At 42.7% G+C, this 27,288-nt stretch overlaps 1 protein-coding gene across 2 annotated transcripts in view; it reads left to right on the forward strand.

The window, feature by feature from the left end:
- CNTN5 (contactin 5) overlaps nt 1-27,288 on the forward strand; it is a 969,593-nt gene that overhangs the window by 601,894 nt on the left and 340,411 nt on the right. For both annotated transcript variants that reach the window (XM_073337877.2, XM_073337885.2), the window contains exon 4: nt 20,851-21,069. In XM_073337877.2, the coding sequence (XP_073193978.1) occupies nt 20,851-21,069 (219 nt within the window). The remainder of the gene's footprint in view (nt 1-20,850; nt 21,070-27,288) is intronic.

Consider the following 27,288-nt stretch of genomic DNA (forward strand, 5'->3'; position numbering starts at 1 on the left):
CGATTAATAAGACAGGGACTTTTCAACTTGGAAAAGAGATGACTAAGGGGGGTTATGATAGTGGTCTATAAAAATCATGACTGCTATGGAGAAAGTAAATAAGGAAGTGTTCTTTACTCCTTCTCATAACACAGGAACTATGGGTCACCAAATGAAATTAATAGGCAGCAGGTTTAAAACAAACAAAAGGAAATATTTTCCCCCCTAACACACAGTCAACCTGTGGAACTCTTTGTCAGAGGATATTGTGAAGGCCAAGACTAATACAGGATTAAAAAAATAACTAGATAAGTTCATGGAGGATAGGTCCATCAATGGCTATTAGCCAAGATGCGCAGGGACAGTGTCCCTATCATCTGTTTGCCAGAAGCTGGGAATGGGCAACAGGGGATGGATCACTTGATGATTACCTGTTCTGTTCATTTCCTCTGGGGCACCTGGCCACTGTTGGAAGACCAGATATGGGGCTAGATGGACCTTCGGTCTCACCCAGTATGGCTGTTTTTATATTCTTATATAGAGTTTTGTTGGCCCTGTTCTTGCCCACTCATCATATTTCGTCACGTTTCTAACAGCTATTGAAAGTTAAGGTGTTGGTTTTGAATTATAAAGCCATTCTTTACATGGGACATGCCTACTTGAAAGTAGAGTTGGCTGAAAAGGTTCATCAACATTGTTTCTGATGGAAAATAAAGTGGTTGAATTCTTTAAACAAAAATATTTATAGGACAACTGAATTTTCAGCCAAAACTTTGAAGTTTTGAGTTTTCTATTTTTTTGACAAAGTCTGTTTTCCCACAAGGGGGAAAGAAATGCCAACCAGCTCTCCTTGAAAGGTTGACTGTCTCCCCACCCCATATTATCATATTCGTGATTAGAGAAGTTGATGAGGTGCAACATCTGGCAGGGCATTATTTGTGAGGACCTTTCAACTTGGGAATTCATTCCCTGCTGCAGTTTTAGAAAAAAGCTCTATAGTTGGGCTTCAATGCACACCCAACTGGCCAAGTAGATGATACCAGTAGGCTTGCCTCAGTTTCACTTTTTGTTCCAGTTCAGAGGCTCTACATTTTCAGGGTAGTAAGTGGGTTATGCCCTGAGATCTTGACGGCCCTCAGTCGTCAGTCCCAATACCTCCCTCTTCCTTCATCACAGAAGGAACAAAAGCAAATCAAAACAGGAGCCAAAATAAAGTCCAATGGCCTTAATTAGGACCACCACCATGAATCCGCAGTCTTTCTCTCAATTTCAACATCAGGGATGATAGCGGGACCCAAGCCCCATTCTCCTCTGAGTCCCACCCAGTCTAGGGGCCCTGTGTGAGGTAGTCAAAGACTGTGGGCTTATGTGTGCAGCTGCCTCCCCGTGCTACATCTTACCTATGGCCTTTGCAGGCATCTGCTGTATGGCAATCTTCCCCAAATACTTCTTCCAGCAAATTGGGCTCTTTAGGCTGTTTCTCTCTGCAACACTCCTCCACAGTATCTCTCAACCTCTATCCTCTTGCATTTTTTTATCCCAGCTGTGGCTAACCCGCCTTTTAGACACAGCTGGGAGCGAATTATTACCCTATTCATTAACTTGTTACTGCCCCTGCCATGTGGAGATGATACACCCCATCACAAGCCAAAATGTGTAGTCCTTGCAGTGTACAGTGATGGTCTATCTATTTACCCAGACCTTTTGTGAGGGTAGTCAGTACAACAGAAGTGATAATTTAGAGGGAGTGGTTTGGTTTTGGCTCGATTTATTGTGGTTGATTACTTCTGGTACTGGCGTTGCTGCTGGTTTTACTATAATATTTATTTTTATCAAGTATGTATAAGGCCCTAGAATGGTACTCTTAAAATTAGATTTGTTAGAAATAAATCAATATATAAATGTGAGGAATGTTGATCAATGTACCTTACAAACTTAAAAGAGACTGCAGGCTTCTTCCCCCACCCCCCGCTATAGTTTGTTTGTTTGTTTGTTTTTAATTTCAGTCTGTAGATGAAATGTAATAAGTGGAGTTCGGGTTTAACTGAGGTATAATCTAACTCTATGATGGACATAATCAGCTCATATTGCTGCTCACAACATCAATTGAGTCTCTTAATAATCTCTGATAGGGAATAATCAGAGAGACTTCTATGTTATCAAGTAGTCTAAAAACTTATATGCAGAAGAAAGCCATGAATACACATTGAACTAGGTGGAAAAGAAATTGCTTTCTATAAAGCTCACGGACGACGGTGCCAATATCCATCATTTGCAGAGTGAAGTTACATGTTTTTATAAGCCTGAGCAACAGAAGAGCGAACTCTTCTACTGGAACAATGTAATTAAAATTTACAACAAAAATGGGTTAGAGTTCTTATTGACATTTTACTAAACATGCTAACTCGCAGGAATATACAAATGAAGGTCACATTTGCAAGTATTAAAACATACATTATATTTTAATTAGGTATCTGATAAATGTCATTGAGTCTGTCATTGCCCTACTGACACTTAAAAAAACTAAAAACAAAAAATGCCACCTACAAAGTCAAAATCATTTCCTTAAAGAGTTTATTGTCATTAAATTTAAAATTGTCGCCACTACATGAGTCATAATAGTGTAGCAAACTCTGGGTTGAAACATTCTACTGTTTTGACTAAAAACTGAAATTCTGTTACAGATTGGAGAGTATTTTTGACAGTTTATTGAATATCACTAATGAAACTATATTCAGATATGTTCTTGCTTTCTATCCAGTCCCTGAATCATAAATTTAACAAAATTATCATCTTGGTTCTGCATTTAGTGCATCTACATTATATCTCTGGAGCTTGTTCGGGCATGTTATTTGTCATCTTGGAATAGAAGTGTTTTTTTTTTCTTTTCCCTTGCCTTCAAATCCCTCCCGCCCCCACCGTGAAACACATGTAATTCAGTGTTTGAACAACAGACCAAAAAAGGATGATCTCTTTAAAATCTACACATTCTTACTCCTTCCAAATAATATTAAGGTAATTGCTTGCCTCTTTAAATGAAATAGAAAATCCAATTAATTCTTGGTTATCGAATTTTTTATTGAAACTGAGATTTCAAACCAATAAAATAAAGTGTCTTTGTCTGTATTGCCTGTGCTGTCATTTTGGCTAGTTACATCTAAATCTGACCAGTGACTGGGTGGCCAGCAGCATGTGCTGGAAGCAATGGATGGGCATCACTGAATTATAATTTTGTTAAGAGCATGGCTTTTTTGGTCAGGCATGTGCCTTTTGCTGTTCCTATGAAAAGCCACATACATTTGGCCAAGTTATAAGCCTTTGAAAAACTGCAGTTAACACATGCTCAGTAAAGAGTATTGCCCATCTATATGGGGCATTGGGGGCCAGAATTAATTTCCGAGCTTGGAATGGGCAGATATAGGAATGATAAGTCATGCAGTGAGAACCATAATTGCCTTACTCAACACACAATTTCAGGAATAGAAAGGGAAATCTCATGGTTAAGGCAGTTGAATCCAGATAGAGCTGGATTCTATCCCTGTCTCTACTACAGAGTTCCTATGTGATGCTGAGTACGTTACTTAAATGAAACTTTTCACAGGTGGCCACTATATGTGTGTTCCTTATTTTCTTGGTTTCTGACTTGAGACACCTGGGTCCGATTCGCAGAAGTGCTGAGCACCCAGCTGCAAGTGAAGTTACAGGGAATTGTGCTTTGAATATATAAAGTGCTCTAAAATATTCACTGCTCTGAAAAATCAGGCCCTAGGTATCTCAAAGTGGGTACCCAAAATCTGTGGACCTTAATTTCTCTGTGCCTCACTTCCTCATCTGTTAAATGGAGTAATCCCTCACAGATGGTGTTGTGAAAATAAATAGTTTGTGAAGCAGTGGGATACTATGATGAGCACCATAGGAAAGCCCATGGGAATATTAATAATTCTGTATTCAAAGCAGGGATTAAATAAGGTGTAGTAAATAAGCCATGGAGCCACACGTTGAACAATGAAGATGAAAGAAAACATTGACTCACTTAACCCACCCAGCAATATTGTTAATCTATCCAACTGTACTCTTAGCCCACAAAGAATCTGTCCTATCTCGGGACCTCTCCTTCTGTCCCACCACCCCCACGAATATGATACACTTCTGTGGTGACCTAGAATCCTATTTTCTACGTCTCCGACTCAAGGAATATTTACAAAACACCTCTGAACAACATACTAACCCACAGAGACCTTTCTACCAAGACTACAAAAAGAAGGATTCTGGGTGGACTCCTCCTGAAGGTTGAAACAACAGACTGGACTTCTACATAGAGTGCTTCCGCCAACGTGCACGGGCTGAAATTGTGGAAAAGCAGCATCACTTGCCCCATAACCTCAGCCGTGCAGAACACAATGCCATCCACAGCCTCAGAAACAACTCTGACATCATAATCAAAAAGGCTGACAAAGGAGGTGCTGTCGTCAGTATGAATAGGTCAGAATATGAACAAGAGGCTGCTCGGCAGCTCTCCAACACCACTTTCTACAAGCCATTACCCTCTGATCCCACTGAGGGTTACCAAAAGAAACTACAGCATTTGCTCAAGAAACTCCCTGAAAAAGCACAAGAACAAATCCGCACAGACACACCCCTGGAACTCCGACCTGGGGTATTCTATCTACTACCCAAGATCCATAAACCTGGAAATCCTGGGCGCCCCATCATCTCAGGCATTGGCACCCTGACAGCAGGATTGTCTGGCTATGTGGACTCTCTCCTCAGGCCCTACGCTACCAGCACTCCCAGCTATCTTCAAGACACCACTGACTTCCTGAGGAAACTACAATCCTTCGGTGATCTTCCTGAAAACACCATCCTGGCCACCATTGATGTAGAAGCCCTCTACACCAACATTCCACATAAAGATGGACTACAAGCCGTCAGGAACAGTATCCCCGATAATGTCACGGCAAATCTGTTGGCTGAACTTTGTGACTTTGTCCTCACCCATAACTGGTTCAAGTTTGGGGACAATCTATACCTTCAAATCAGCGGCACTGCTATGGGTACCTGCATGGCCCCACAGTATGCCAACATTTTTATGGCTGACTTAGGGGACGAGAGCTGAGGAAGCGTTGTTCTAATGCCCCTACTCTACTTGCGCTACATTGATGACATCTTCGTCATCTGGAGCCATGGAAAAGAAGCCCTTGAGGAATTCCACCATGATTTCAACAATTTCCATCCCACCATCAACCTCAGCCTGGTCCAGTCCACACAAGAGATCCACTTCCTAGACACTACAGTGCTAATAAGTGATGGTCACATAAACACCACCCTATACCAGAAGCCTACCGACCGCTATTCCTACCTACATGCCTCCAGCTTTCATCCAGACCACACCACACGATCCATCGTCTACAGCCAAGCTCTACGATACAACCGCATTTGCTCCAACCCCTCAGACAGAGACAAACACGGACAAGATCTCTATCAAACATTCTTACAACTACAATACCCACCTGCGGAAGTGAAGAAACAGATTGATAGAGCCAGAAGAGTACCCAGAAGTCACCTACTACAGGACAGGCCCAACAAACAAAATAACAGAATGCCACTAGCCATCACCTTCAGCCCCATCTAAAACCTCTCCAACGCATCATCAAGGATCTACAACCTATCCTGAAGGACGACCCATCACTCTCACAGATCTTGGGAGACAGGCCAGTCCTTGCTTTCAGACAGCCCCCCAACCTGAAGCAAATACTCACCAGTAACCACATATCACACAACAGAACCACTAACCCAGGAACCTATCCTTGCAACAAAGCCCGTTGCCAACTGTGTCCCCATATCTATTCACGGGACACCATCATAGGGCCTAATAACATCAGCCACACTATCAGAGCCTCATTCACCTGCACATCTACCAATGTGATATATGCCATCATGTGCCAGCAATGCCCCTCTGCCATGTACATTGGTCAAACTGGACAGTCTCTACGTAAAAGAATAAATGGACACAAATCAGATGTCAAGAAATATAACATTCAAACACCAGTCAGAGAACACTTCAATCTCTTTGATCACTTGATTACAGACCTAAAAGTTGCAATTCTTCAACAAAAAAACTTCAAAAACAGACTCTAATGAGAGACTGTTGAATTGGAATTAATTTGCAAACTGGATACAATTAACTTAGGCTTGAATAGAGACTAGGAGTGGATGGGTCATTACACAAAGTAAAACTATTTCCCCTTGTTTATTCCCCCCTCCTACCCTCCACTGTTCCTCAGACATTCTTGTCAAAAAATGGCCCACCTTGATTATCACTACAAAAGGTTTTCTCCTCCCCCCCCCCGCTCTCCTGCTGGTAATAGCTCACCTTAAGTGATCACTCTCATTACAGTGTGTATGGTAACACCCATTGTTTCATGTTCTCTATGTAAATAAATCTCCCCACTGTATTTTCTACTGAATGCATCTGTCATAAATATAAAGGGAAGATAAAGGGAAGGGTAAACCCCTTTGAAATCCCTCCTGGCCAGGGGAAAGCTCCTCTCACCTGTAAAGGGTTAAGAAGCTAAAGGTAACCTCGCTGGCACCTGACCAAAATGACCAATGAGGAGACAAGATACTTTCAAAAGCTGGGAGGAGGGAGAGAAACAAAGGGTCTGTGTCTGTCTGTATGCTGGTTTCTACCAGGGATAGACCAGGAATGGAGCCTTACAACTTTTAGTAAGTAATCTAGCTAGGTATGTGTTAGATTATGATTTCTTTAAATGGCTGAGAAAAGAACTGTGCTGAATAGAATAACTATTTCTGTCTGTGTATCTTTTTTGTAACTTAAGGTTTTGCCTAGAGGGGTTCTCTATGTTTTTGAATCTAATTACCCTGTAAGGTATCTACCATCCTGATTTTACAGGGGGGATTTCTTTATTTCTATTTACTTCTATTTTTTTATTAAAAGTCTTCTTGTAAAAAACTGAATGCTTTTTCATTGTTCTCAGATCCAAGGGTTTGGGTCTGTGGTCACCTATGCAAATTGGTGAGGCTTTTTATCCAACATTTCCCAGGAAAGGGGGGGTGCAAGTGTTGGGAGGATTGTTCATTGTTCTTAAGATCCAAGGGTCTGGGTCTGTAGTCACCTAGGCAAATTGGTGGGGCTTTTTACCAAACCTTGTCCAGGAAGTGGGGTGCAAAGTTTTGGGAAGTATTTCTAGAGTATTCTAGAGTTCAGAGTGGGGGAGGAACCTTGACAGCATCTGATGAAGTGAGCTGTAGCTCACAAAAGCTTATGCTCAAATACATTGGTTAGTCTCTAAGGTGTCACAAGTACTCCTTTTCTTTTTGCGAATACAGACTAACACCGCTGCTACTCTGAAAATTGACTCTCTGTTTATTCAATGAGTGCTGTCCATCCTGTGCACTGAAAGAGGCAAGGCTCTTGTGGAAAAAACAGTCTGATCATGTAATTTAAGAGAGTATCATAATGCAAATATACAAGGGGGCAGATGTAAAGTGGCACAGGTAACCTTAATTCTGGCACTTCGTAACTTTTAAGCAGTTGACTTTGCAACTTAAATGTTTCTTTTAATGTATTTTTCTGTTGTGTGTGTGTGTGTGTGTAGAGTATGTGAGTATACATACCCAGAAATTTTGATAGGAAATGACTAAGGTGGCAGATATATCACACCCCCAAGTTCTAGCAGTTTGTGATTGTGTGGACTTTAAACTATATTTTAACCCATTTTCCTGTCACATTTCATGTTTTCATTATCTGTAATTGCATTCTTTTAATTGCATTATTTTATACTGATTGACACCGACATCTTCTGACTTGTATTAACTTTCCCTAGTGCAGTGTTGTCCTCGTTCAGGAATGTTTTCCCAGTATGCCTTTCTTGGGCTGGTCCTTTAAATTCAGTAGAACCAAGTAATACAGCCCTGTAATGGTCATTTTGGAATTAGCAGTTGCTGGGTTAGGATACAACTTTCTCTCTTGCTGCTAGTAAGTACCTGGCATGTCCCCCTGCTGCCCCAATTCTCCATTTTATTGCTGAGGAGATGATATATTCTTTAACTGTATTATGGAGAAACTGCAGGTCATATGCTAATAAATAATGAGTCTCTCTGGTTGCCCTACATTTGGTGGTGAAAGTAGTACAGCTCTTTCTGCAAAACAGGTGGTTTAGAGTACACATGTACAACTGCTGTAGCTCTTGGAAGAGTCAGATCAACGGCCTTCCTCAAGGATCAGTTATTTCACTGATACTGTTCAAACTGTACATCAAAGACTTGCATCTACATTCTCACACAAGTTATCTATGCCAATGACATCTGCTGCAGCTACCAAGCTCAGCCCTTCTCAGAACTTGACAAGGTCTTGAATGAAGATATTAAGCGCATGGTAGACTGTCATAGTCGATGGCACCAGCAGCCAAGCTGTTCTAAGATCGTTTCTAACGTATTCCATCTGCATAATGCAAACACGAGTTAAATGTTTTCCTCAATGGCCGATATCTGCAGCATGATCCAATCCTGGTTTACCTCGGTGTGACATCAGATAGGTCATTAATGTAGAGCAACCACTTGAGGAAAATGGCAGCCAAAGTCCACACTCAGAACAACCTTCTCAGCAGATTAGCCAGTGCAACCTGAGGAGTGAGAACCCAAATGCTTAGATCGTCAGTCCTTGCCCTCTGCTATTTAACAGCAAAATATTGTGCTCCTGTCTGGTATCGCTAATAGCACATAAGGCTGTTCGATGTAGAGCATATCAAAGCTATGTGTATTGTTACTGGTACTTTATGGGCGACTCCGTTGCCATGGCTATCAATACTTAGCAACAACACCACCCCATGTTCACAGTGAAAAGGCCTCTCTCACTCTGCTGGCTGAGATCCATGAGAATAACAACCTGCCATTGTATGCAGACCTCTTCCACCACCCACCAGCTCTCCTGTCTTTTAGACACTCTTTATGGTCATTTATGGCACCACAGGACATGATGGTGGAATATACTTGGCATAATGAGTGGTCAGTGATGACAGTCGTTAATCACTCTCTCATCACTGACCCAACCATCTGTCCACCAGGTTTTGATCTGCCATGGCACCTTTGGTCATCTCTGAACTGGTTTTGGACAGGACAGGGCAACTGTGCGGCCAATCTCTTTAAATGTTTTATTAATGACCCACGATGCAGCTGCGGTCAACTTCAGATGATGTCGCATGTCATTGTCGAGTGCCTACTGACTTTATTTTGATGGCTGGCTACTGACTCTCCACCTGGCTGGTGATACCATTCAGAGGCAGGGCACATTGTGCATATGCCGATGATGATGATGGTGATTAGTTGCACTTACCAAAGGTTTTGTAAAATATAGACAGGAATCTGAAATAAAATAGAATTTTGAATACATATTTTATTACGATTACATATTTTAAGCAAAATATATTTTAAAAAAATGTAAAGATACCTATCATAGTGGGCATACCAGCCTTCATAAACCAATCATGAACAAAATTCTGCATTAAAAATAAAAATATGCTGTATATGCAATGAATTTCCATAAGACAAAATGTAAATGAATTCAGAAAAATAACCAAGCTGAGTCATTTCAGGACTTTTGAAATTGTATTAGTTGTATTACAGTAGCCTTGATATCCTACTAAGACCCATATTAGGAGACAATCCCTGCTCCACGTTGTTCACAGTATAAATTGACAAAACATATAGGAGAAAAGAGATTACTCCCATTTTGTGGATAGTGAACTGACAGTGAATATACTGAACACAATTTTCAAAAGCCTAAGTTCTATTTTCAAAAGTCATATGTGACAGTCTTATTGAAATTCAATAGGATTTAGGTGCTTACATCATTTTCGAAAATGGTATTTGGGTTCTTAAGTCTCATAGGCACTTGAAATTTGTTTCTTAAGTGGCTTGGCAGAGGTCACAACAGTTCGTGGCAGAGCTGGAAGCTGGTTTGGAGGGCAACATCTAAAATATCACAATGCAAATCATGTACTTAAGTACTGAAAAGAAAAAAATATCAGCTCTCATAGTACAGCAATCTAATCCACACCAAATTAGAGAAATAAATTTGTTTAAAAGCACCAGTGAAAAGTGTGTTCTAATTAAGCTACCACAAATAGACAATTTAGCAGTCTAAATCCCTGGAGGGAAGTGCATGGGTTTGGAAATGGGTTTTGCTTTCAGGTAAGGCTGATTTCTGCTCTGTTGGCAATGATGAGCACAGAGTACAGGCTTTCAGTAAACAAAATAAGAAATGTTTTCTTACTTATAGTTTATTAACCATTTCTAAATATGTTTTACAAAAGCTGCTTCACTGGGACACAGCAGCCTCACAAGCATGATGAAACAGCTGCAGTTAAAGTAAAATTGCACACTAGCGCTAACAGTAATCCCTGTCAAACAGAGGACACTCTTAGCAAATACACCTCAAAAGGTCAGAAACCAGATTGCTTTATGCTGGAATTAGTGGAGGATCTCGTCACCATGGTGTAGCATGGCTCTTGTCTGTACATTAATATACACAAAGCCTTTTACTCCTTCCTTGCCACAGCTCTTTTGTTTTGTGCCATTTAAGCTGGTTTTGTTTGTTTTTAACTCTGGAGTTACTATTGTTTCTCATTCAAGTACATAATAAGATCCCTAAGATTTGTAAAATGTTCTTTTCTCAGACTAAAAATCGCTAAATAATCCTGGCTTGGAGGCAACACAGAACAAATCTGTTTTAGCAATCCATCTGAAAATACAATTTCAATAACAAAAGAAATTGTCAAAACTTGTTTGCACTTCAGGCTTGTTGAATTCAATTTCCTGGTGCAGATTACTACCTTGCATCATGACAGTATTCTTTTCAATAGCACTTCAGTGGGATATGTATATAGTACACAGGATAGCAGGAGAGCTGTTTTTCCTGGAGACGTGCCTGTGTCAGCTAGTCTTGGTTCAGATCCAAACATCTGCAGAGTTTGGGGTTGTACAGATCTGAAGACTTGGTTCTGTTTCATTTTTAGGTTTGCCCTAGCTGTGATATTTTTGGTAACACTTAAGCAGTTGATTAAAATATGACGTGGCTAACTCATGAATTGTTTTAAAGCAGTTATGTCCTTTTTTACTTACTTTCTTAGGTAGTAAAACAGGACATTTTATTATCTGGCCTAGTGTTTAAAGAGCAAGAGTAGGAGCTGGAAACCTGTGTTCTGTTCCAAGTTGTACCACATGTTCCATGGTGCTGGGGAAAAGTCACTGGGGTCCAAAACTTAAAAACTGGCCATTTATTTTGTGTGCCCAACATGAGGACTGATTTTCAGTTGTGCAGCACACCTGCATCTCTCTCTGACTTCAACTGGAGTCAGAGGTGAAAGTAAGCCGGTACGCCCCGGTACCGCGTATCGGTAAGAGCTGGTGCACCGTACCAGGACCTGCTTTCAGAGAAGGCAATGTAAAGCCCTGGGGTAGCGGCGGCGGGGCTGTGGCAGGGATTTAAAGGGCCCCAGAGCTCCAGCCGCTGCTACTGCCCTGGGCCCTTTAAATCCTCGCCTGAGCCCTGTGGCCCAAGCCCTAAGGTAGCAGAGGCGGGGCTTCAGCAGGCATTTAAAGGGCCCAGGGGATTTAAAGCCCCCAGTAGGGATTTAAAGCCGCCGCTATCCACCCCCACACCGGCCCTTTACATCCAGGCCTGAGCCCTGCTGCCCAAGCCCTGGGGTAGCGGCGGTGGGGCTGCGGCGGGGATTTAAAGGGCCCCGGAGCTCCAGCCGCCGCTGCTGCCCCAGGGCTCTGGCAGCAGGGCTCAGGATGGGATTTAAAGGGTCTGGGGGGGGGAGGGGTAGTGGCGGCTGGAGCTCTGGGGCCCTTTAAATCCCTGCCAGAGCCCCGCCACCGCTACCCCAGGGCTCAGGCTGGGATTTAAAGGGCCCTGGAGCTCCAGCTGCCGCTACTGCCCCAGGGCCTTTTAAATCCCCGCCTGAGCACTGCTGCTGAAGCCCTGGGGTAGCAGTGGCGGGGCTCCGGTGGGGATTTAAAGGGCTGGGGCGGTAGCGGCGGCTGGAGCCCCAAGCCCTTTAAATCCCTGCCTGAGCATTGCTACCCCGAGCCCTGGGGTAGGGGTTGGGGGGGGAGGCTCTGGCGGCGATTTAAAGAGCTCCGGAGCTCCAGCCACCCCTACTGCACTGGCCCTTTAAATCCCCGCCAGAGCCCTGCTTTCAAAGCCCTGGGGTAGCGGCTGTGGGGCTCCAGCGGGCATTTAAAGGGCTGGAGTGATAGCGGTGGCTGGAGCCCCGGGGCCCTTTAAATCCCTGATGGAGCCCAGCCACCGCTATCCCAGAGCTCGGGCAGCAGGGCTCAGGTGGGGATTTAAAGGGCTCGGGGCTCTGGCAGCTGCTACCACAGCGGAGCCCCAGGCCCTTTAAAGCTCTGCCAGAGCCCAGAGCCCCGGGGTATCCATATTTCTGAAAATCAGACTGTCAAGATGAGTCATGCTTGACATCCAGAAATTGAGATACTCAATTTAGTGACCACATTGAAAATTTTGGTCTTAGTCCTGATGTCAAAGGAGCTAAACACCCACAATTACAGTTGAAGTTAATGGGAACTGGGGGTGCTTATTACCGCAAAAATCAGGCCATTTATTAATTTAGCTACCAACCATTAGGTACCAAACTTTGAACTTTTTGACCTTAGTATGTAACAGTGAAGTTAATTTGGAAAATTAACATGGGGAACGAGAAGGAAACTGCATAACTAAGAGTGTTAAGATGAAAGTGAACAAAGGAAAACTTGCAATGAACATCAGGTAAAACTTTCTAGTGAAGAGATTTGCTATACTGTTCAATAGTCTCCCAAGGAGAGTGGTGAAAGTCTCATCATTTGAGTCTTTTCAAACTAGAATGAATAAAGTACTCAAATATGCTGTAGGGAACAATCCTCTATTGACAAAGAGAATGGAGTACATGGCCTAAGAGGTTTTTAGTCTTCAATTTCTAATTTCAGTGATGGTCTGAACAGACATAGGCTAGCTCTGATTGCAATCAAATATCTAATTTGTTTTGGAAAGCTCATTAAGGTGTATAGGTTGTATTAAGGTGTGTGAACCTCTGGTAGATCCACATTTTTCTTTAACAAAAGCTGATTACAAAGGTTTGGGATTCTCCTATTTAGTGTCTCTGGCAATTGTTGATCTCATTGTAGATTGGTCAAAACCTTTCAGCCTTTAAAATAGTCCAGGAGATCAGGTGAGGTTTATTAGGGTTTTGTTTTACTAGGAAAGAAAGCTTCTTTACTTGAAAAGTGAGAACTGTTGTGATTTCGTTTGATCACATGTGATTAAGTCATTTTAATTTAGAGAAAAGGCAAAATGGGTGGGAGGGAGAAGAACCGAGCTCTAACTAAAAGCACACCTTTGGTCTCTGTTTTAACAGCCGCTTTGCCTAGGTTGACCTTTACATACAGAGCATTAGAACAAGAAATAATAATGTAGTCGTGGGCCACATGATATTTGGACCATGGGAAAAGGGTAGCCAACCTCAAGCTTTATTGTTTCTTCTGTACCCACAAGCACTTTGTTGCCAAATAATATTTATTATGATTATATCCTTTTCTTTGTTTTAAAAATGAACTTAAATGTATTTTTAAGTCAAGCATGTTTCTGCAATCCCTATTGAAAGGGCTGCAGAAACTCGCCCTCGGTGTCACCTTAACTTAGAGTCCTCCGGAAGTAGTTTAGATCTATGTAAACAGGCTGGTCAGTTTTTCAGCTCCTTCATTCCTAGCCTGAGTCTAGATTCCACATCCTATTTCTTTCTTGGGCTGGGAGAAGAAGTGGGGGTTGGGGAGAGAGAAAACGTCCTCCTCTTTGTATTCATGTTCCAATTAACCCTTAGTGAACCCCTTCCTTTCCTCTATTAATGTAGAATATGCACATCCCATCTCAAATGCTTTATGCTATAAATATCATTTTTGAAATGTTCCCCACAACCCATTTTACTAGCTTACCCCACCAAAAATATATAGATGAAATTGCTATATAAATGAAAGGCAGGCCAACAACACAATTATTTTTAGGCCAATCTATTTTAGGGGAAGTTATAAGCCAAAAAAGTAAAATCTGTGCCTCACTGAGTGATTTTGATGGGGTAGGATTTTGTCATGTAACTTTAAAGCTTATTCTCCTCAAATTTCCTAGGAAAATTCAGCCATGAGAAGAGCTATGATGTGAAATTTCAGGGAGACTTTTGAAAATGGGCAACTGCTTTAAACCTTAATTATGGAGCGGCTTACACTGGTTCACAATTACGGGAACTACTGATGCTGTTAGTTTTAGTTTCTAAAGGGTTAATGATTTTAGGCTATACCAAGGCTTTGTCTACACTACGAAATTAGGTCGAATTTATAGAAGTCGATTTTGTAGAAAGCGTTTTTATATAGTCGATTGTGTGTCCCCCCACACAAATGCTCTAAGTGCATGTAGTCGGTGGAGTGCGTCCACAGTACCGAGGCAACCGTTGACTTCTGGAGCGTTGCACTGTGGGTAGTTTTCCCACAGTCTCCGCTGCCCATTTGAATTCTGAGTAGAAATCCCAATGCCTGATGGGGCTAAAACATTGTCGTGGATGGTTCACATATCATCAGGCCCCCCTTCCCTCCCTCCCTCCATGAAAGCAACAACAGACAATCGTTTCGTGCCTTTTTTCCTGGGTTACCCATGCAGACGCCATACCACGGCAAGCATGAAGCCCCCTTAGCTAACCGTCACCGTATATCTCCTGGGTACTGGCAGACGTGGTACTGCATTGCTACACAGCAGCAGCTTATTGCCTTTTGGCAGCAGAAAGTGCAGTATGACTGGTAGCCATCACATAGTCCAGGGTGCTCTTTTAACTGACATCGATGAAGTCAGGGGCGCCTGGACAAACATAGGAGTGACTCAGCCAGGTCATTACCCTTTTAAGTTTCATCTCATGGCTATTCAGTCCTGCTGGCAGTCCTACTGCACCGTCTTGTGTCGAGCACCCAGGAGATGACGATAGCTAGCGGTCATACTGCACAGTTTGCTGCCAGCAAGATGTATAAAAATAGATGAAGTGGATCAAAACAAGAAATAGACCAGATTTGTTTTGTATTCATTTTCTCCTCCCTCCCTCCATGAAATCAATGGCCTGCTAAACCGAGTTTTGAGTTCTATCCTTGAGGGGGCCATTCTGTTTCTCTCAAAGCCACCCCCTTTGTTGATTTTAGTTCCCCGTAAGCCAACCCTGTAAGCCATGTTGTCGGTCGCCCCTCCCTCCGTCAGAGCAACGGCAAACAATCGTTTTGCGCCCTTTTCCCTGGATTGCCCGAGCAGGAGCAGACGCCATAGCACAGCAAGCATGGAGCCCGTTCAGCTCACCCCAGCAGTTATAACCATTGTAGTTTATGCAGAACCAGCACCTGAAAAATCAGGCAAGGAGGCGATGGAAGCGCGGTGATGAGGACATGAGCACACTTTTCTCTAAAACCGCATTCCCCCGCAATTTGGAGATCATGGTGTTAATGGGGCAGGCTCATGCTGTGGAACACCTATTCTGGGCCTGGGAAACAAGCACAGAGTGGTGGGACTGCATAGTGTTGCAGGTCTGGGATAATTCCCAGTGGCTCCGAAACTTTTGCATGCATAAGGGCACTTTCTTGGAACTTTGACTTGCTTTTCCCTGCCCTGAAATGCAAGAATAGTAAGATGAGAGCAGCTCTCACAGTTCACAAGCGAGTGGCAATAGCCCTGTAGAAGCTTGCGACGCCAGACAGCTACTGGTCAGTTGGGAGTCAATTTGGAGTCGGCAAATCTACTGTGGGGGTTGCTGTGATGCAAGTAGTCAACAGAATCATTGAGCTGCTGCTATCAAAGGTAGTGACTCTCGGAAATGTGCAGGTCATACTAGATGGCTTTGCTGCAATGGGATTCCCTAAATGTGGTGGAGCGATAGACGGAATCCATATCCCTATCTTGGGACCGGACCACCAGCCAGTACATAAACCGCAAGGGACACTTTTCAGTGGTGCTGCAAGCTCTGGTGGATCACCAGGGATGTTTCACCAACATCAACGTGGGATGGCCGGAAAAGGTTCATGATGCTTGTGTCTTCAGGAACTCTGGTCTGTTTAAATGACTGCAGGAAGGGATTTACTTCCCAGATCAGAAAATAACTGTTGGGGATGTTGAAATGCCTATAGTTATCCTTGGGGACCCAGCCTACCCCTTAATGCCATGGCTCATGAAGCCGTACACAGGCAGCCTGGACAGTAGTAAGAAGCTGTTCAACTACAGGCTGAGCAAGTGCAGAATGGAGGTAGAATGTGCATTTGGATATTTAAAGGGTCCCTGGCGCAGTTTACTGACTCGCTCAGACCTCAGCGAAACCAATATTCCCATTGTTATTGCTGCTTGCTGTGTGCTCCACAATCTGAGAGTAAGGGAGAGACCTGTTAACTTGCAGCAGCAGAAACCAAACTAACCTCCTCCTCCATCTCTGGGATGATTGCTTTACCCCTTCCCCCACCACCTGGCTGGTATCAGAGAAGATCACTACTAGCCAAAAGCGAACAGCTCAGCGCCAGTGCCCCCACTACCCTCCCCAAGTACAGGGAGGATTTCTTCTCAGCCACAGGCAAACAGCCCAGTAGGAACGGGCACCTTTGAATGTCGCCTTAATTAAATTCCCCTATTTCAACCAGGTTACCATGAACGATATCACTCTCCTGAGGATAAGACAGAGAGATAAAGAACGGCTGTTGCTTCGATGCAAGCAAACAATGGGACCATGCGCTGCCAGGCTTTGTCTTGCAATGATACCAGATTACTTGCTACTAGCATGGCATGGTAAAGTGTCCTATCCTGGAGGACGGAATAAGGCTGCTCTCCCCAGAAACGTTCTGCAAAGGCTTTTAGAGTACCTCCAGGAAAGCTTCTTTTTGGAGGATTTCTGCTCCATCCCCAGACACGTTAACAGACTTTTCCAGTAGCAGTACTGGCCTTGAATGCATCCCAAGTCCTCAGGGCTACTTAATCATTAAACACTTACTTTTATAACATGTATTATATTTTAAAAGGTACACTCACCGGGGTCCTTTCTCCGGCTTGGTTTGGTTGGGAGGGTATTTCAGTCAGGGTGATAAAAAGATCCTGGCTGTCAGGGAGAACAGTGTGCGGTGTGCTCTCCCCAAGCTCGTCGTCGTTCTCCTCTTCATCTGCAAAATCATCAGGCATGGTGGAGAGTACCCCATCTTCGGAGTCCACAGAGAGGGGTGGGGTAGTGGTGGCAGCCCCCCCCTAGAATTGCATGCAGCTCAGCGTAGAAGCAGCACGTCTGGGTCTCTGTCCCGGAGAGTCTGTTTGATTCTTTGGTTTTCTGGTGTGCTTGTCTGAGCTCCTTAAGTTTCATGCAGCACTGTGTTGCGTCCCTGCTGTAGCCTCTGTCCCTCATGGCCTCTGAGAGTTTTTGAAATGTTTTGGCATGTCGTCTTTTGGAACGTAGTTCTGATAGCACGGATTCCTCTCCCCATACAGCGATCAGATCCAGTATCTCCAGTTCGGTCCATGCTGGAGCTCTTTTTCAATTCTGGGACTGCATGTTACCTGTGCTGATGAGCTCTGCATGGTCACCTGTGCTGATGAGCTCACCTGGCCAAACAGTAAATGAGATTCAAAAGTTCCCAGGGCTTTTCCTGTACACCTGGCCAGTGCATCCGAGTACAGAGTGCTGTCCAGAGCAGTCACAATGGTGCACTGTGGGTTAGCTCCCAGAGGCCAATACCTTTTGAATTGCTTCCACACTAACCCCAATTCAAAATGGCAATGTCGATTTCAGCGCTAATCCCCTCGTTGGGGAGGAGTACAGAAATCAGTTTTAAGAGCCCTTTATGTCGAAAAAATGGCTTCGTTGTGTGGACGGGTGCAGGGTTAATTCGGATTTAAATCCAACATAAACTCGTAGTGTAGACCAGGCCCAAGAGATACATTTCAAGGACAGTCTTTGCTGAGCCTCTGGTTCCAGGTAGAAATATGGAGCAATCTAACATCTACACTTTTTGGGACAGCGTAGATCTTGTTAGAATATGTTCAGGAATATATCAAGAGATGTCATAAATATAAAGGGAAGGGTAAACCCCTTTGAAATCCCTCCTGGCCAGGGGAAAGCTCCTCTCACCTGTAAAGGGTTAAGAAGCTAAAGGTAACCTTGCTGGCACCTGACCAAAATGACCAATGAGGAGACAAGATACTTTCAAAAGCTGGGAGGAGGGAGAGAAACAAAGGGTCTGTGTCTGTCTGTATGCTGCTCTTGCCAGGGACAGAACAGGAATGGAGTCTTAGAACTTTTAGTAAGTAATCTAGCTAGGTATGTGTTAGATTATGATTTCTTTAAATGGCTGAGAAAAGAATTGTGCTGAATAGAATAACTATTTCTGTCTGTGTATCTTTTTTGTAACTTAAGGTTTTGCCTAGAGGGGTTCTCTATGTTTTTGAATCTAATTAGCCTGTAAGATATCTACCATCCTGATTTTACAGGGGGATTTCTTTATTTCTATTTACTTCTATTTTTTTTATTAAAAGTCTTCTTGTAAAAAACTGAATGCTTTTTCATTGTTCTCAGATCCAAGGGTTTGGGTCTGTGGTCACCTATGCAAATTGGTGAGGCTTTTTATCCAACATTTCCCAGGAAAGGGGGGGTGCAAGTGTTGGGAGGATTGTTCATTGTTCTTAAGATCCAAGGGTCTGGGTCTGTAGCCACCTAGGCAAATTGGTGAGGCTTTTTACCAAACCTTGTCCAGGAAGTGGGGTGCAAGGTTTTGGGAAGTATTTTGGGGGGAAGGACGCGTCCAAACAGCTCTTCCCCAGTAACCAGTATTAGTTTGGTGGTGGTAGCGGCCAGTCCAAGGATAACGGGTGTAATATTTTGTACCTTGGGGAAGTTTTGACCTAAGCTGGTAAAGATAAGCTTAGGAGGTTTTTCATGCAGGTCCCCACATCTGTACCCTAGAGTTCAGACTGGGGGAGGAACCTTGACAAGAGACAATGAAATATATTTTATTATAAAGAAAACCACATTGTATTTCTATTAGTATTCCAGCGATAGCATTGCAAGAAGTCCTATAAGCAGTATTCCCATTCTTCATTTCAGGTTTAATGTATCATGGAATAGTTCTATTCCCCCTCCCCACCCCCTTTATGGGTCAGGCAAGATATTGTTATAGAACAAGATGATGCATTCCATTATAAAATAGATGGCTTCTGAGACCAAAATGAGAAATCACCTCAAGGCAGAATTCTTCTTATGTATACTTTTCTATATTACCTTACACATATACATGCCACAACTTGTGTTTAGTTCTCAGTTTTAAAAGAGACTCTAAGACTCTTTTAAGTCTCTTAAGCAGTTTGAATAGGAGGAGATGGCTATTTTCAGATACACTTGATCTGCTTGTCAGGCATTTTCCTCTAAAGTAACAGCAACATAGCAGGGATCTTTTAACGTCTCCTCATGGACACTAAGCATTGTACTGAGAAGGCATAGTCCCTGTCTTCAAAAACTGTAAGCATCCCAGAGTTCACTGTCATATCCTGTGTAAACAATACAAAACAAAATGCACATTTTTATCATTTTAAAACAAAGTACAATGCAACCATAGCAATTACTTAAATGTAAGGGATCTTTCCAAGGGTTCAAAAAGCTCTGCGGCGTGCAAGATGACACAAAGTTTGGAGAAGTTTTCAGTTACTACATCTTAACTGAAAGGCTTGTCATGTGACCCTTTCAGTAGGGGGCAATCTGAGATTTGAATTTTTCATCTTCTGAAGGATGTTGATGCAAGGAGTGAAACAAATGATCTATTTTACCAGCACTAGAGAAACACAATAGTGACCTTTTTTTCTGCCATACTCTCCCCTGACCCCACAAAGGAATCCTTTTCTTTACAGCTGCTCCTTTGCGATCCAGGCTATCCATTAGCATAAATGAATGTATTTTACAACAATCTGGGAGCTTCTGCATAACATAACATGTTGATTCTCTCGCCGGTGCATGTGGAGAACTCCTGATTTAAATGGGAGTTCTCCCTGCTGAGTTGCTGCAGAATAGGTTTAAAATATAACTTTCATCTCAGCTTTATTTTAAAGAATATGGTTTATTTCTAACGTTTGGCATGGTATAAGACACAAAATTAAGGACCGTTTCTGAGTTGTGGAGCTTGCAATGTAAAATACACAGACAAAAAAGATAAAAGGCATTGGGAGAGACAAAAGAGTAAGTGACCTTGTTGTGAGTGTCTACTTGAGCTCTCCTGAATTAACTCACATCACCTCTCTAGTAATGTTGGGAGTCAGGAAGGTGTTTCACCTAGGTCAGTATTTTTGGGCTACTTCTAAAAAGTGAGCCTTAAGGAAAGAGGATAAACAAGGAGAGACTATAGGGGCTTGGTGAGGAAGGCAATGAGAAGGGCATCACGGTGAGCTAATTAATAGTTTCACCACAGATTTATGAAGTCTGATATCACTAGAGGTAGACTTCTCTTTCCAGCTACCTTGTGGTTTTATACTACCACCCATCACCATAGTATCTAAGTGCCTTCCATCTAAAATTGATAGGAACAGCAAGATCTGTGGTGGACTTCATGGAGGCAGGAACTTCTCCCTTTTAGGGGTCAAAACTCTGCTGTGTATTGATTTATTTAAAGACTTTATTAATTTCCTCTCTTTTTTTCTTTTTTTCTCACTTTTGCACTTCCTGGCTAAAATATTATTTAGGCAAATGAGCATCTCCTTTTCTCCTGCTCCTCTTATCTATTTTATCTCCTACTCAGAACTCACTACTTCTTTTACAGAATATTCAGCAGCTGTTCCAGGCCTCCCAACTTCATATGCTGCTATCCTAAGAATTAAATCTGCCAGTTCATCTTCAGCACTCTTTAATTCAAAGAACAGGCCACGATTAAGCAGCCCTTCATTAGGAAGCATATCTTCACCAGGCTGGAGAGGAACAGCACAACACTATCACTCACCAACAAACCTCAATCACTTCTCAGAGGCCTTCAAACATGATGGTAAGTACAGTTCTCCCCTCTGAATCTTTGAAGAGACAGTATATATATATGTGGCTTTGACATTTTTCAAAATGGGCACATTTTTAGTAGGGTGCTTCAGTATCTCACATTGGTAACATTGGATTTCAGTAAATATCATATAGTAAAAATGAGCTCCCTTCTTTTTAGAATCCTTAAATTAACCTTAAAGTCAGCAGTTTAAACATTCTTTCCTACAGGTCCCTAAAGGGATTTTATTTTATTTTATTGCAGCCTTTGCAATGTAAGAATGGGAAAGTAGAAGTGAAATAAAATTGCACTACAATCCAATTTGATCTACTCAACTAATGTCTATACATACAAAGGCATTGCAATGAAATTTCAATCCACCTTTTATGTTTTTTCCCAATTGCTCGGGTATTTTTCATATCTACTCCCAAATGATAGTTATGTGGATTAACTATTTTTTCTTCAAATCTAATATAGTCTATAATCCTGACACACAAAATACAATCTGGTGTCACTTTTTTGGATGAAGAAATTCTCAGTTATAATAAATATTTCCTATTATTCAAATAACATTTGTTTTCTCTTTATCATCTTGTTTTCTTTAGGGTGAGCCTTAAGAGAGCGTTAATAGAATTTACGAATTACAATATTCTGATATTCCGCCAAGTAATCCCTATCTCAACAAAAAAGAAAGGCAAGATTATTTAAATGTAGTGAACCAAGGAGATGACGGAAGGAAAAAATCACTAACAGTATAGACCAATAGTAATACCAGGATGATTACAGTAGCTTTTTCAGAAAGGTACTTTAGCGTGTCCTTAATTATGGCACGTTATGCTTAAGAGTTTTCATGAAGAAGGATGACTTAAGCATGCGCTTTTCTGAATTGGGGGCTATGTTAGCCCTACGTAGGAATACAGATAAACTGAATCCTGAAAGCAATTGACTTGTGACCATGTTAGAACTGGATTTTGTTTTCTGTACTTGCATGTGTTGTGTAATGTTCAGTATATTTACAAAATTCAGGTACTGTCTCTGTTCCTGACCTTGCTGACTCCTCCCCTGCAAACCTATGCACAGGCAAGAATCTGGAAGAATCAAAGTAGTGGAATGATGAACCAAAGTTGGCTGACTTTAGCAGTAGTATGCTGGCCTTTCATAGCATGTGTGTCTGCAAATTGGAGGTAGAAGGCAGCAATTGGTTGTTGGAAGAGGAAAGAAGGCAGATTTTATTAATAACATAAGCTGGAACTATAAAGGAATTTCCCTGTGAGTGACCCTGATGACTCCTATGGGTCTGGGGCTGAAAGTCTGGTAAAGAGGCATTTTATTAGGATTAAGTGCCCACAATCAGTTTGGTGATATTTATATATCCATGCCTCTGGAAAACAACAATTTTTGTCGACTAGTTTGTGCCAAGGTTTTAATGCAGTCTGCTGTGGAGTACAAGGTAGAAAGCATTCTGCTGCTCAACCCAGCCCTGACCCCACATGAGGGCTACTTGGGTTGGGACTTTGGAGTGCATGTGTAACCCACACACCTCCTGTGTATAGAGTTCTGTCCCATCGAGTGGCACCGAGACTACTTAGAGAGAGATAAAATGAGTCTCCTTTACAAACTTAGCTAACAGCCAGTTGGCTTTTAGCTTGTGCTGTAGATGCTCATGCATTAAGCTCCAGAAGTCCCAGATCTGATCCTTCCCGCCGACGACCGGGGTCTGTTGGCATTACAAGTGGGGTCTGGGAAGTCTCTGAAGCTCGGGACTCGCTTCCTCAGCTCGGGGAAGTACATAACCCACACACCTCCTCAGTGTGGTGTTCTGTTCCCTCTAGTGGCCCTGATACCACTTAGAGAGTTAAATGAGCCTGCTCTACAGCCTTAGCTAACAGCCAGTTGGCTTTTAGCTCATGTGGTAGAAGCTCATGCACTAAGCTCCAGAGGTCCCCAGTTTGATCCTGCCTGCTGGCAAGCAGGGCCTGTCAGCGTTACACATGGCCTGCATTTTAGTTGTTCATGTAAACGGATAGACAAAGTCATGACTAGAGCGGTACAAATAATTGGTTTTTCGTTTTGCTGGCAGTTCAAAAAAAAGGGGGGTTTCAGAAGAACCCCCAACCAACTTTTTTAGAATTTTTGGTGAATTGGAAAGGCAGGGGGAAATGGAATGAAACATTTAATTACATTTGCATTCACTGCCATCCTGGTTCCTTGTTACCAAGATGTAGTTAAAAGAATTATGTTTTTCATCACCACTTAATTTAGTCTTATTAAATTTCTTACTCAAAACATGCATTTAATAGAGTTCAGTACTTGCTAAAATCAAGCTACTTATCAAAACATAATGTGATTAAAAGAAGTTTACATAGAAAATGTCACTGGGTATGTCTACACTGCAATTAAAAACCTGCATCTGGCATATGCCAGCTGATTCAGGCTAAGGGGCTGTTTAATTGCAGTGTAGGCATTCAGGCTCAGGCTGGAGCCCAGGCTCTAGGACCCTGTGAGGTGGGAGAGTCCCAGAGCTCAGGCTGCACCACAATTAAACATAGGGTGGCCAGGTGCTTGGTTTTCGACTGGAAACCTAAAGTCTGCTTTCTGCGAGTGGGGGATGGGAAAGAGGCACCAGGTCATCACCCACTCCAGACCCTATTTATCCAGGGCTGCCTCCTACTTTAATGGGTGGCTGCAGCTCCCAGCCCTGACTTCACAGGTGAGTCCGTCCTGACCCGACTGGGAGGGGAGAAGCAGCAAGCAACAGGGAGGAGGGGCAAAGAGGAGTGGATGGGGGTGGGGCCTCTGGGGAGAGGCAGGGCAGGAGCTTGGGGGAAGAGGTGGGACAGATGTGGAGCCTTGGGAGGAATAGGAGGGGCAAGGGTGGGGCCTCGGGGGGAAGGCAGAGCAGGGGAGGTTCTTGCACTCCTGCTGGAGTGTCCAGTTTTTAAATATTACCAAGTTGGCAACCCTAATATTACCAAGTTGGCAGCCCCTTAGCCTGTACCCTGTGAGCCTGACTTGGCTGGCACGGGCCAGTTGCAGGTTTTTAATTGCAGTGTGGATATAGCTACTGAGTGCTAGATTCAGCATTTACAAGTCTGAGTTAGTTGAAATACCTGTAGAATATCTTATTGCCAGTCAGCTTCCTGTTATAAATGTCTGCATGGAGAATGTTGGCTGATGTTGTATGGGCACTGGATATCTTCCTCTCCCAAAACTTACAGCAGATGTGTCTATTTCAGATGGCAGGATTGGAAGAACTTGTTCAGGGACTATCATTAGCCTTCAGAATGTGGCAATGCTGAAAGAGGCTATTAAGAGAATGTAGTGTGTGCGTGCATCTACTGTTGGGAGAATGGTAGAATACCAGCAGTCCAGTAACTTAGTTTGCTTGTGTGAATTTGCTAAATAAATGGTTCTATTTTATGGAAACACACATGAAAATTTGAGGGAAGAATTTTGCAATCTCTTTTAACATTAGGTCCCTGATCCTGTACTGATGCACCAGCATCTTAGCTACACTGAAGTCAATGGAAATCCATATTGTTGTAAGTGTCTACCCTCACAGAACATGCGGAAGCCCTCCAGTGACTCCGTTAACTAAAGATAACTGAGGTCTTCTGAATCTTAAGTTAACTAAAATCAGCCAAGTACTCTTCCTAAGTAGATCAGCTTTTTCTATTTTATATATATAATATAATATATTGGAATTGCAGTCCCTTGTGTTAACACAGTGAACATTAACTTTACATAAATCAAATAATGCTGTTTTGAATTTGGAATAATTTGATATTTTGCTCTGCAGCACTTTGGTGGTATTTCCTTTTTGGGTTTTTGAGAGGATGTTATGACTTGGCAGAATGGCGTTATCAAAATGGATGCTACTGCTTCGTTCTCAGGTGTTGAGTCAAAGCTGGTGCTGCTACTACTAGTGTAAACTTGTAAAGCAAAAGTTTCCATGTCACAGTCCTTTATTAATTAGAAAAGGATTGTTTGAGGGCTCTCCTAATCTTTAGATCAAAAAGGTAATTTTTAAAAAAACAAACTGATTTTTAATATGACTGAATTATTTTTAAAGTCGTTGTCTCAGTACACTGAACACTCATCATGAGATCTCCATAAAGTGATTAACAGATGAAACTGCCTGTTTCCACAGTAATAAAGGTTAATTGAAAGACCCTGAAGAGTCACCTCAAGAAAAAGCCAGTGTAAATTAAAACCGAGGAGTGAAAGAATAAGTATTGAATTGAACATATTGAGCAACAAGTAAAACCTGATTCACATGAACCAAAGTGATTGTCTCTCTTCTTAAAACCAGATCCTGCCCCCAATCTGAGTATAAAACATCTGTGTGTTAATATGTGCAATATTCCAGCAACTTGCCTGTCACAAAATCCCTGTAGGGGGAGATGGTCACAGCCCCATCTGTGTCACGATTAATTAGCTGCTTCCCCGACTGGGAGTGGGGGTAAGGGGATTCGTTGATACCTAAAGACACCAGGCCCTTCTAAAAGATCTGAGAGACTTCAATCTGAGGGTTGACCACAGTTACTGAGCAAGCTTCTGTGAAAGGCCCTGAGTCAGGGTGTGAAGAGGTTGGGTACTCTGAAGAGGTGGAACAAGCCAGGGGACCCAACCCTCTACACCAGGGAGGGTGCAGGAGAACAGTGCTTCAGGGGAACTAGCCCAGGAGCCGAGTGCATAGTACCGAAGCAGAGGGAAAGACTCAAAGGGGTCCCAGATGGAGAGCTGAAGAAAAGCTCACAGAGTCAAAATTTTGCTTATTTGGACTTCTTAGTTTGACTTTTTTTATCCTTGAATGGTTTAAGCTTGTTTCTGACTTGGCCAGAGGGGCAAGTCACATCTACAGCAGTGACCCATGTGTGTAGAGCTCATTAATGAACCCTAAGAAGAGGGGACTGATGCAGAGCACATAAGAGTCACCCCTGCCCACAAGCAGGTGCTTGGTAGGCATACACCCTGTTAAATTACCTGTTTTTTTCTGAGGCAGTTAATTTCCAAGAGTGATCATGTGACTCTTCAGTGTAGACATGGACACTTTGATGGTTCTGTGACCTGTCTATTACTTGTGGTTCTGTTTGTTTGTTTGGGTGGGTGGATTTATTACAGGGAAACTGGTACTGATCTCTCTATTTAGGTTGCCTAACATTATGCATTGTTAAAAAAATATCTTGTGAGCCTTCTTTTAGGAGCTCTAACATCTCCACTGTTTGCTAGGGGACTCTGAAAAATTTGTCAGGGAGAAAGCATTGGGGTCAGAAAAGAGCATTTTCTTTGTCCCATGAAATTCTGTTCAGATTTGGCAGTTAGCAATTTTCAAAAATAGTATTTTCCTTCTCCCACATGCTAGTCACGAATGTTTTGGCAGCATGCCAGAATAATAACTGAACATGAATGTTAAGGCCCACACTACCATCAAACCAGCAGCAGTGGTGCATTGGGAGCAGGCAACCTCTCCTGGAGGGGAAAAAGAGCGAGCCAGGATCGGCTCTCTTCCATAGCCCTCCTAACACAGAACATCAGTCTCCCTCCCCACCATGAGGACACCACACCTTGTATGAGTGAGGGAGAGAGGGGATGGTTGCCTTGAATCAACCCCGTAGACCAAGCACATGGACCCAATAACCCATCCTCTCCCCCTCACCTGCAACCCCAAGATAACCGCCGTCTCCTGATGCTAGCTAACAGTTAGTCCTGTAATACAAGCTGTGCTTCAGCACTGAAGATTCAGGGTTAAAACCCAACCAATGATGCATGATGAATGTTCTTACAATTGCACATAGTAGAATTTATGACTACTTTTTTTCCTTTCTACAAAAAAATGGAAAACTATATGTAAACTCCTCAAATTGATGGAACATTTCATTTGCAAAGTCAAGCATTTGACATGAGAAATGCCAGAATTCAGGTTGCCTGTGCAGCCTTGATTATGTCCTCTTGCACATACGCATTCTGATGGTTTTTAATTACATTATCACATTATTTTTCCACATGAGCCCCATGTCATTCAGAGCACAGGCTGCAAGATGCTCTGGTGATAAATCAGGGCTCTGTAGTGAAGAGGACTCTTTGTAGGACCCGGGCCTCATTTTATGTAGAAGTTGAAAGGCCTTTAAAGAACAAAGCAGGGAACTGCATAAAGAGAAAGGTTAAGGCAAGTGAATACCACAAAGGAGAACTCTGTTCTATCCCTTATGATTTGAGCGTATGCTCAAA

This window comes from Lepidochelys kempii, chromosome 1 (genome assembly GCF_965140285.1).
Source record: "Lepidochelys kempii isolate rLepKem1 chromosome 1, rLepKem1.hap1, whole genome shotgun sequence".
NCBI lineage: Eukaryota > Metazoa > Chordata > Testudines > Cheloniidae > Lepidochelys > Lepidochelys kempii.